This window comes from Neurospora tetrasperma (genome assembly GCF_000213175.1).
Source record: "Neurospora tetrasperma FGSC 2508 unplaced genomic scaffold NEUTE1scaffold_1, whole genome shotgun sequence".
In the NCBI taxonomy this organism is placed as follows: domain Eukaryota; kingdom Fungi; phylum Ascomycota; class Sordariomycetes; order Sordariales; family Sordariaceae; genus Neurospora; species Neurospora tetrasperma.
The window spans coordinates 5,458,367-5,470,164 of NW_009799099.1; the positions used below are offsets into that span (position 1 = coordinate 5,458,367).

Consider the following 11,798-nt stretch of genomic DNA (forward strand, 5'->3'; position numbering starts at 1 on the left):
AGTAGTTGAACGCTGACGTTCACCAAGAAAAGAAGAGAGAAAACATGACTGGTGAGTGTACATGGTGGTATGTAAGACCTGCCTGGCATATCGTTGATGGTATAAGCAAAACAAAAGGGAACCTCCAAAAGCAGCAGCGGGAAAGAGACTTCAAATGATCAACCCAGGAGGACAGAGAAGAGCAACAACTACAGCAAGCCGGACGAAACTTTCCAGAAGTGACCAGCCTTTGCCCAACAAGCACACGCATGCGCACACTCACACGAACCACGTTAGCTATGCGGCCCAAGGCGTTGAAGCCCATGCCTCTCGACTTACTCCGTCCCCGGAGCCAAAACATCAACGCATTTGCTGCGCCATAAAAGTCTTCGCCAACTCATCCCCTCCACTCTCTGCTGCTCCCATCCAGTGGATAGCCAAGCACATCAATGCCGGGTCGCTCCTGACATCGCCCATTCCCATTCCCGCAAATCTGGCGCTCTCATCCGAACTGCTTCCACCGGCACCAGATCTTCCACCACCGCCACCGTACTTGTCAATAACAGCTTGCTTGAATACCTCCCGGGGCTTGCTCAGCGGCAGAGTGGTCCGCTCGACCAGCTCAGGGTTGGACAGGTAAAAGATAGCCAGCTCGCGCTGCGCAGTGGGATCGCCTTCCTTGGCCGTGATGGTCCACATGCGTGCAGCGTCGGCGAGAGAGTGAGTGGTGAGAGGAAGCGGGGATGGCGGCGAGTTGAACGGGGACGATGGATTGTCGGCTGTGGGTGTTTGCGTGCCGCTTGGCTCTTCTCCTGCTCCGCTGCCCGCCCGGTGGTCGTATGCATCGTTGCGAGTCGTCGTGAAGTTCTTAACTACCTCGTCTGCGACTTCAACCATTGTCCGGCAGACTTCTTGCTTGAGACTGAGTGCGGCAAGTCCGGCGTCCCAGAACGCTTTGCCTCGTTCTGTCTTGTCAAGCATGGTGGGAGAGACAAAGGCGGCGATGAACTGCAAGTCGCGGAAGAGTGTTTTGGGACGCATAGATGAATCACGGAAGAGCTTCTGTAGGACATTGGCGATGGCATCCGTGTTGGCAGGGTACACCGACACAACGGAGCGCGTGTCGGCTTCTCGTCCGCCGCCCGGCACTCTACCACTATGCCCATGACTGCCTGAAAAGGCCGGAGCTTGCATGAGCGCGTGAGAACGCCGCTCCTTGAAGCTGTCAATCGCGTCGTCGATAGGCTGCGATCGGGTTTGGGCCCCGTGCTCCTCGGTGGTCGAAGATGCAGAGCCGGGATCAGACCGCGCCCAGGCCAATCGAGAGCGCCGGGATCCCGAATTCAGGGATGCGCTGATCAAGTGTTGGAGCTCATGAAGGGCATTGAGCTTAACATATGGGTTGGGATGCACGCAGAACATCCGCAAGAGTCTCTGGTAGGACTTCATGAATGGGAAATCAGGCATTGCTTCCTTCTTTCCGTCGCGGTTAGACCGCTGTCCGGATAAGGGCTCGTTAGGGGCAGTATTCTCGTTTCCGTGAACACTGCCCGAGCCACCTGCTTCGGCAACAGGATTTTGTGTCTCGGATGCTCCCTTTTCGCTTACTCCATCGCGGAGGTCGGTGTAGCTCTTCTTCCTTTCAAGGATCCGCTGCTTGAGGCCACCTTTGCCGGCGGACTTGCGCTTCTCCTTGCCCAGGGCCTCACGGTTGCGGCGCTGAATGGCTTCTCGGCGATCAATACAATCCTGGCCTAGACCTTCAAACCACGCGTCCGTTTCCGAACCGCGAGAGAATACCAGGTTACCAAGATCGGAGAGAATAAGACTGGTAAGCGTCTGGCGGAGTTCGCCGAGGAAGCGAGCCTTCTCCTCTGACTGGCGCTGCTGGAAGACAGTTTCGCTGGAAGATGACACTGAGGCGCCAGACCGACCTATCGAGTGCTGAGAGTTGGACGGGAGAGTGTGATGATTGGGAGGGTTGAAGGAGCCAGAGAAGTTGGTTATGCTCGTGGTTGGCGACTGAGCCCTGGACGTAACGGTACTCGGGGATGTAGGCCGGCGGTGGAAGGGTGACCAGAACGTCTCTCGAGAATCGATCTGATGCACCGGGGATGATGCACCGAAGTAGTCCGAGCCGTCAATCTCGGAAATCGCAGTGCTGGCTCGTGAATAGCTGAAGCGGCTAGAAGAATCGAAGGACAACTGACTCAAATTATGACCAGACAAAGCTCGCAGATTGGTGTTGGATGACCGGCCCCGCATTCCCGGGGTGAATCTCCTTTCAGGGTCGCTAATCACACTGATGGAGTCATCCCACGAGACCGACTGGGTGTCGAAGTCTCGGTCACGGCGACTGACCTGCTTGCTCTCGAGGTTTCGCCTATCCCGCGTGAAAAGTTCACTGGACCATAGAACCGGTCCGTCGACAATGCTATCACCGAGCAGTTTGTTGATACAACTATCAACCTCACAGCAGAAGCGATGGATTCTCTCCTCCCCGCAACAGAAGTTTTCAACCTCATACTGTTGCAGCCACCTGGCAGTTTTCTCTGCCTGCTCGTCACGGAGCTTGTTAGGTCCACCTTGCTCTTCGGGCGCCGCGAGGATGTCCAAGACCTGGGATTCGGTCTTGAAGAGGTAGCTGGAAGCTGGGCCACGTTGCATCCTGCTTTTGACTCGCTGGAACGAATTCCAACGGTGAGGCATGCCCATGGTTTTGAGGGCGACTGCAACATTTCGTGATTCGTCATAAGGTGCGGAGTTGCGTACGTCGGTAACGTACCACATCTTGTTACGAAGGGCACGAAGCCGGCGCATCATTGAATCTATAAGACCCTCGGCGCGCTCCTGGCTCTGCTTCAGCCAGATAAGCCATGCATCGTATTCTTCAATAGCGGCGGCGGACTTGCGGATCGAGTCTCGTGGGCCACGGGAGAAGATGTTGAGCAATGTTGAGAACCCATCCTTGCGCAGAGACTCGGATGTAAGGGCGTTGAGCTGTTGGAGTGTCCTCCAGTATAGGTGGGCGTTGACAAAATCAGATTGTGCTCGTGATTGGGAGGATGCGGCTGTTAGCATGGCGATAAGGAGTGACGTGGGTTCCGCGGCCTCTGGTAACTCTTTCCCCTTGCCATTTCCCCGGCTGGAAGTGTCCGACAGACTGCTGGTAACACTCGGGGTTCGTGAACGACAGCTATTGTATGGATTCCGGCTGCCCATATTATTGGCCATCCGGTTTTTGGACCTGTATTTCTTGAGTGTCGATGCTCGGTTGCTAAAGGTTTGCTTTCGCGTGCCACTGCTCTCCAAATTCTGAGGAATCTCATATTCCTGAACCAACTTCAGGATCGCGTCTCGAAGTTGGTGATAGTCGTGGTACAGTGTCGGCCGTTCGTTGTCAGTCTCGTCAGTTTCGCTATCGGTGTTAGAAGTAGTGGCCTCTTCATCGACCTCATCATCGGGATCGAAGGTCATGTGCGTTGAAAGTTGGCTGCCGTTGCCAGAGATAAACAAAACCGCCCAGCGCTCAGCGCAAGGGTGACAGGAGCCGTTTAACACGTCCTGTCCGAGGACCTGAGACATTTCATGCAAGGCGAGACGAAGACGGTACCCGTCATCCTCGTAGTTGACCGAAGAACTTGGGGCGCTTGAAGCCGGAGGAGAGTAACCGGGCCCTTCCTCGAGAAGGGGCTCGCGGGATGTTGTTATATCGCTGGTTATCGAGCCGGCACTGGTGCTGACAATTGACAAGGCGTCGAACTGCGTGCTAGGGGCTGTCCTCACAGACATGGGTTGAGATACCACAGAGAAGTTGGACACAGACGGCGCCCCAGAACGGCGGCCTCCAGAGTGAACTGAAGCTGGTCTTCGATCTGGGAAGAGGGCGTTGGCAATGGTAGCGAAATCGGCGGGGCTAACGACCAGATACGGATGAACTTCTGCTGTTTCTCGAAGGGACGTGATGGATCGAGCGGGCAAGAGGCGGGTCTTGGGCTGATACTTTGTGTTTCTGAACCGGTTCTGTATGTTCTCAATGTGCCCTCGGATCTTGGGTGGGATCGACACCGGGGTTTTGCTATGGAGCATGTCAATAACGAGTTTTTGTGCATTCATGGCAACGGATTTGAGAATCTTCTGTCGCCCATATTCAGTGATGTGATAGTCCGCCATCATCCCATAGGCCTCTGGGTGGATGATGACTCCGAGCAGCCAGGTGGAAAACAAGAATTTGGCCACAAGCCACTTGCGGGTCGCTTCGAGGTATTTCTTTTCCAGGCATTTGATGATTTCGTTCCCTAGCTCGATAAGTCCCTCGGGGATACCGGTGTTGTCTTCATCGTCAATGACCTCGAACAGCTCATCCACAGCTTTGGCATAAAACTCCTCCGCGGCAATCTGATCCTTGGAACTCCAATCCGATATATTGAACCGGGTTCCATGTTGGTCTTCGGCTCGGTCGAGCAGAAAGGCTCCTTCCTCAAGGATCTTCATAAGATACCATTCCATGTTGGATTTTCCGGACCAGCCGCGCATGGAAACCCAAACATTGCAGATGGACATGACAGTCTGTTCACTGCCAGTGGCCGGGTTGGAAATCAACCGGGCGCAGACGTTCGCCCAGATCGACGTCCTGCGCTGGTCCTCAGCGCTGTCGGGACCTGCAGAGTTAGCAAAGCAAGTGTATATCAAGGCCGACATGGGATCGTGTCTCTGGAAGGATAAAAGCCGCTCGATGGCGCTTCTTTCCTGGGCCGACTGCCGATTGGCGCCCACTGCACTCGAGGAGCTACTGAAGGTAGAGCCAACAGCACTCGAAGAGCCCGACATACCCGAAGTACCACGACCAGCTGGTCGGCTGTGATACGGAAGGACCGACTCAATTGGCTCCATGGTCTGATGGAACTTTGTCAGCGCCGCCAGTTCGGTGCTTTTCAAGGAACTGATTCTTGTTGCCAGATAGTCGGGATTCGTTCTGATTTGGTTTAGAACACCCAACAAAGCCTCTCGCGACTCAGAAGACAGCTCGTTGAGGAAGCATGGAACACTCCCTGGTGCTGGGGTGGTGCCCGCAATTGATCCCGTGGGTGTGTCAACGCTCTCGGTTGACGTGAGACCTGGCGCCTGCGCCAATTCCATATCGGGCTCGAGCATGGCATATCGACGGGTTTCGTCGCAACTCTTGCGGACGTCGATGATTGCATTGTACAAGGATGCAAACGTCTTCTTGTCGTCTCCACGGAAGCAATCCACCAGGCTGCGATGGGCCATCTCACCAGACCTCATGAGACGGGCAGAAAGTGCCGTCGAAATAAGGTTCCTTTGCAGGCGAATCCTTGTGTTTGCGCGCTTGCGCTCCTGGTACTTGGACAGGCGAACAACATGGGCCAGCTCCTCCAAGGTTGTTCCTTCACTTTCTGGGCTCCAAAAGGGCTGGGTATAAAGTGAAACATCAGACAACAACGGGCGCGGGAACTTGAGTTTGGCCGGTTTCTCATCCGACAAGGACAAAGAGGCGGTTGCAATATTGGTGTTGAGACTGTCGGATGAGTCCTTGGGAGTAGGGGCTGGCGACGGCTCTGTGCCCTGGTCGATGGTGGGCATGGGACGGATGGGAAGAGTGGTAGGCATCTGCAGACCAGGTCCGCGCCTAGACAGGTCGTCGTGACGGCGGCTCATGTTTGCGTCTTTGGCCGCGCGAGACGGGCTCTTGGTTCGATGTGCTCGTGAGTGCAAGGCGTCCACATGACTCTCCGAAGATGGCGGAATTGGCGACCTCGACGTTGCCGGAGGAGACCGGTCTGGGGATGGAGCTACTCGTGAGAAGGACGTGGGTTAGCGCAACGGGACTAGAGAGCTCAACCTTGGGGAATGATCCTCTGGTTTCCCCGACATACGCAGCGACGATTGAACGTTGGTGGGCGAAGAAAGAGAGCGCTGCATGGATATCATAATGGGGCCATGCAATAAGGGATCCAAGTGGTCGACCATGTACTACCGACGACGGCGGAGGTTGGCGTTCCAATAACAGCGACGGGGGTGCTCGGTTCGGCTCGACAAGGCGCTAAGATATTGGATGAGATATCAACGGATGGGAGCTGGACCACCTTCGGCTTGGAACGTTTTTTGTTTTGGGGCATCAAAGATGGGTATAACAGTTCATGTTTTCATGAAGACTAAGAAAAGGATATGTAGGTATATCTGTCTTGAGAACGGGAACAAGGCGAGCCCTGGCCGTGCGTGGTTGATGTCGCAAACCGAGAGACGATCTAACAAGTGAGCAGGGATAGAGGTCCGCACCCGAGGAGAGGGGGGGTAGGCAAGGTTGATTCCGTCAGCTGTGAGGTCCAGTCGAGAATACGCAATGGATGTTTGAGTGACGGACAGCGAGCCCGGAGTTTTGTTGCCCTGATGGTTATGGTCTTTGACCGATTCCTGGGGTTGAGTCGGGACTTGACGACCTGAAGTGAAGAGTCAAGAGGGCTCAACAACCTAATGGTCCTCGCCTTGCCTTGCCCTGGTAACAGGGACGGGGAGCTGTTGATGGTCTCGCCTCAAACCAGGCACGCAAGGTGAATCAGAACCAAGCTGCAAGAGGAAAGGAATGCTGATCGGTTGCTAGGAAAAGTTCTGACACCACACCATGCCCTGATGGCCCTGGTCGATATGGCTCTCTGAGGCTTAGCCGGATGGATCCTCAGGGGGAGAGTACGATCCGAAAGACCCAACCTAACTGAAGCAGGCGAAGGGCAAGGAACGGGACTGGAGTCCCGTCGGGCACGAGGACGGCTGGGACGGAGACGGGATGGTCGACAGCGACAGCAACAGCGCGACGCTTTGCGACTGACAGGGCAGGTGGACACAGGGCAACGGACAGCGGTTATAACAGGGCGAGCAAGTCTTGTGGATCCTCCCGGCGGTTATGTACCCAGGTCGTCGACTAGGTTGGGGGTGGAAGGATTCCCTCTTTGGGTTGGGCGGGAAGAGTGGAAGTATAGTGTAAAATAAAACAAGTGGTGATGATGTTTGTCTTGGTTAAGTTGTCTCCCTCAGGTCTGTCTCTGCTCACAACAACCTGCAAGTTGCCATCATGTGGATGAGACGGATATCGGGTTTTCATGTACTTACACAATCCATCCCACCGAACTGGAAAGACTGAGTGAGAGCCGATGAGAGCGCAACATGAGAGAGGTGACGGACGGGAGGGAGCTGGTGTGTCTCGTCGCACCCTGGCCGGCCTGGCGCCTCTGCCTTGCTGCCGTGAACTCAAGATGATCACGGTGACTTTGAGCGATGTACCGGACGTGGGGTAAGGGACGGATAGCCCAGTCCATCAGGCGGCCCACTTATTTACTAGTTGGGTTTGGCGGCTGGGAAATGCGGGACACACTTTGGAGCAGCTCCCCTCGTGCCTGCAAGTTTGGAGTCATGCCTTGTGAGGTTGGAGATTGGTGGATTTCCTTGACATTCAGCGCATGTTTCTCTGCCACGCTACAATCCCTGTCTCTTCCTTTTTTTTTTTCTTTTTTTTTTTTTTCCCCATCTCGTGAAGCTCTTGTTGTCCAGGTTCCCCTCCAGACAAGGAATCATGGTTCAATATCAGATTTCGTAAATCGATATCAGAAAGGGTATAGCTCAGCAAACGGGCTTCATTCGACGCCCAGAGACAGTTTCAGTTGTCCATGCCGCCCGCAACTGCACGCACCTCTCCTTCCTCATTTCAGTCCTGCATCTTCATTTCAAATTTCTCAGTTCTTTCCCCCCTCCCCCACTTGCACTTGCATGTGTCAGGACAAAAGAAAGAAAGAAAGAAAGAACGAAAGAAAGAAAGAAAGAGCTACGGGTTGAGGCTCCCCTTCCGCCCAGTCCCCTCCTCCTCTCTCCTCCATTGCCCCGCTTCCACTCACCCACTTCTTTCCCTTTTTTCGGGCCCGACATGTGCCTGACGTGATTTGCCCTCGTATCGTTCGCGCTTGCGTTGACGCTTGCGCTTGTCCCTCTGGCTTTTTCGGTCTGCTTGCTTCGGATGCTTTCCATCAAATGTGGATGTCGTGGACACAAGATATTACTCTTCCTTCCGTTGGATGGACGGACACCGTTGCCGCCAGTCATGCTGAGTGAGCTGAATGGACGAGATGGAGTCCCATGACAAACACTGAGCGCGCGACTTTGATAGCGACAGACGTTCAGCTTCCAATCGCCGTCTTCAGCTTGGTCCGTCATCCCCTCTTGCCTGTCCAAGCGCCGCAAAAACATAATTTTCCATGACGCATATCCACGGATCACGCATCACCGGTCGAGATAATATGCGGAAGAATCCTGCTATGGACATCCATCTGCTCTTTTCCTGCTGTGCCTGACGACTGCGGGATGAGTGCCCAATCTCATCAGTATCAGCTTGTCATGGCTTCAAAGGCATGGATGGCATGGCTTCATCCGAGTCCACCGCTTTTCTTGTCCTCTCTTCCTTCTTGTCGTTTCTTGCCTCCAACTCGTCAGCTTTTTCATGCTTTTCCACCGCCCCTTCACCAGACTCGGGCTCATCCCTCCGAAATGCAGCCATCAGTTTCCGTGGGGAGCAAAATGTCCTGTCCGAGCTTAGTACCAAAAAGTCATGATTCATGATATGGTTACGAGGTGACGGAACACCGGCCACACTGCCAGCTCATACTACACTACTCCTCCAAACTATTGACATGCGCAGTTACAGTCTGGTGCTCGGCGTTGATCCCCTCAGTCACGTACATACATACATATCAAGGAGTCAAGCAAGGATGGAGGAAATATGTATCCAGATCCCCGACATCCCAATTCCAGATGGTGACGGCTGTGTTGAATCACACTTTTCCCACTTACATATGTACAGACATGTCTCCCGGCTATATCAATACTTAGTGTACAAGGCTTGCCTTATACCTTCCCTCTCCGGCGTCTCTGTTATCATGTTTGCCTCGTCCTATTGTTTCGCTCCAAACCCCCCTTTTCGGGTCTCGCTTGCTCTCATGGACAAGGCATGAGGTGCCCTTGGATAATGCTATAGGCCACACGCTGAGCATGTACACAGCCTGCTGAGCTGGCCTTGCATTTTCGCCCCCCCGCCCTTTTGCATCTCCCACGGCTTCCCATTGCTTGGGCCCGGCTCTTGGCAACCTGGCCGTCAAATCGTCCAATGCCAGTCGTCCACGATCCAAGACCACCCCAGGAGCCTGCTTTTGGCCTCTTTCGGAAGCAGGTACCTGAAGCATGTACTCCCCACCCAAAAGACTCACTAGAGATACTTTGGGCTACATACCGACCTGGGAACAAGCGTCGTGAACATGCCCGGTCTGGTTGCCAACTCACACCACCCACACCCACACACGTAAAAGTTCACCACCACCACCACCACCACCACCACCACCACCGCGGTCACCACCCTCTCAGACGGCCTCACAGTCCAATCACATGTTCTCGTTATGCCCGCTTGATCCTGCCACGGCTTGTCTCTGCCGCCGGTATATCAAAATCCTCCGATAGTTATATCTTTATTTTTGTCTGGAATGACACTTTCCGTCCCTCCAAGCCAAGCTTGGACGATCGGCCAATGCCGCCAGTGGTGGCATTGTTGAGCGCCATCCCAGGGTAAATTCTTTCCTTTCATAATGCCGGACATTAAAACACGCAACACGAGGCGAGGCAAGGCCGCATACTGCGCACCATCGCGGCGGTGATCCGGCCGGCAGATGGACGACAAGTCAACAAAAGGGTCCAACAACACGGCCGGCGCTTGTGGCTCCACTCCCCAACATCGATCCGTCTGGGTCGGACAAGCTCCCGTCTGTGTGTTCGGGTCTCTTTTTCCATCCCAGAGACATATCAGAGGGTCCTGCTGTGCGAGGATTCTTGCTTCGCCGCACCTTTTTGGGTGGTGCGGTTGTGCAACCCCTGTGCTGTCTTTCTGTGACGGCCCAGATCCCGCACTCATCCACACCTGGAAGTTCATGATGGTGGCTTCCAAAGCTCCTCCGTTGCGGAGGTCTTGGGGCTCTCTCCAATTCCCCAGCCACGCCGCGCCGATACCACGCCGGCCGAGTCTGGTCCCGGGCCACGCACCACGTACCTTAGTCAGGCACGCACCTTTACCGCCAGTTTCGTGACGACGTTCCATCCCGAGCCCATAAGCATGTGGCGCATAGGGGTTTAGTCCCTACCTTAGTCCAGCACTTCTGCACGTCAGACTCCTCATCTCGTCCCACTTTGTGGGCAGCATGGAAATGTTGCCGGGTCCCAGCTTCGACGGCGCAATGAAGACGCTTTCATTGGTGATAGCTGTGTTATATAGGCCTCCCAGCCGCCTTTCAAGCCTTTTGATACGACTTCATCCCCCTTTTCTCGTCCGGGGTTCCTCCTACGTGGCTCACTCACCACCGTTCATTATCCCCAGACCGCTGCTTCGAGGTTACCAACAGGGTTATAACCCGCATACGCATACGCATACATCTCGTGCGCTTGCTTTGCTCGTCGGGAGGGATGAAGCTGCCTTTGGGTAGCGAAGCGCTCAGTCGGCTTGAAACCGCGCAAGAGCCGAGAAACTGGGAGGCAGGTACCATGCTAGCTTGTTTGTGCCTGAACGTGGGCAGAGTTGCCTTGCCACGCCCGTCGTTTCATGCTGCCGGAGGTAAAGTGGGTGCTCGGCCCCCTCCAAAGACGAAGCAATCAAGGCAGCGGCGGGATTCAGTTCGATCTATCAGAGATGTTTGCCCTGCTGGATAATGACAGGTACCCGTCTGTTTCCTGATAAGTCATTTACTAACGGCAACAGGTTTAGGGCTTGGTCATACAAACACAAACCCACATACGACCTACATTAAGTACGTGAAGCATGTCTCAAGACGGAAGGACGACAACAAATATGTCTCAGGCGCGAATATGCCAGCGAAGAACGATCTACGTCTCAGTGTGCACATTGTGCTCCCGGGCTACCTCGTCAACTCGTCTACGCCCTTCCCAGTTTGCGGCTTCATGGGCATCGTGGAAAACGACTAGTTAGTCCGTGAATCCAGTTTGGGTTAGAGATGGTCGTTCAAGCGCGCACACGCCCGCGTGCTGTGCCACGTTGTCACGGATATGTCCGATGACTCCTTCTTCACAAGTCAGAGGGAGAATTGGGAAAAGAGCGATGCCGTGCCTCGGTGACAGTCCTACCAGCCACAAAAGCTTACATGCACCCACATTCATGGAGCTTCACCTTCCACCACACCTTGCCAACTAGCAACTCTGCCAGCTAGGCTAGCTAGCCAGTGCTCTCCGCTCGCCTTACCTGAGCAATTGGCCAACGAGATGATTGCGCGAATCCTGGGAAACACAGGGCGAATCCTACACACTCCTCCCGAGACAATCCCGGCGGGTCTGCTCATCCCGTTTGGTCGTGTTAGCCGATTTTCAAGCATAGAGCTGGTCGTTGACGTTTTTCGATAGCCTTCTTCTCCAGATCCTCATCTTCCAAGGTCTACGTGGACTAGTGCCTCATCTGCGCCAGTTGACAAGAGTTGTTACTTTCACGGACGCGCAGCTCATACTAGCTAAGTAGCAAGCCAGAAAATCGCGTGGACCCAAACCTCACAGTATCACTCCATGTCTGCTTTCTTGCTGTGTGTCGTTGTGTAAGGTAGCTGTGTGTAAGCTACGTTTTGTGCTACGTACACCTCATCGGGAACACAGCATCCATTGTTCTAGCTTTGGAAGTTGGTTCGGGTAAGTTTGGACCCGGCCGGAAGGTTTGACGGGGTTGGGGCTGTTAGAGCAACAAGCTGGGCAGGTTGGAGAAGGGTTGGGGGGGG

The 11,798-nt window shown here is 54.5% G+C and overlaps 2 protein-coding genes across 2 annotated transcripts; one reads left to right on the forward strand and one right to left on the reverse strand.

The window, feature by feature from the left end:
* Window positions 1–339: 339 nt before the first annotated feature.
* On the reverse strand, window positions 340–5,970 carry NEUTE1DRAFT_77591 (uncharacterized protein; the record flags this gene model as incomplete). The annotated part of the gene is made up of 2 exons (XM_009850255.1): window positions 340–5,780; window positions 5,877–5,970. The coding sequence occupies 2 exons, from the start codon at window positions 5,968–5,970 to the stop codon at window positions 340–342; spliced, it is 5,535 nt and encodes a 1,844-aa protein (XP_009848557.1).
* A 4,491-nt stretch (window positions 5,971–10,461) lies between these two features.
* On the forward strand, window positions 10,462–11,004 carry NEUTE1DRAFT_35239 (uncharacterized protein; the record flags this gene model as incomplete). Its single annotated transcript, XM_009848796.1, has 2 exons — window positions 10,462–10,636; window positions 10,781–11,004. Coding segments are annotated over 2 exons (399 nt in total), but the record flags the coding sequence as incomplete, so codon positions are not given.
* Window positions 11,005–11,798: the final 794 nt, after the last annotated feature.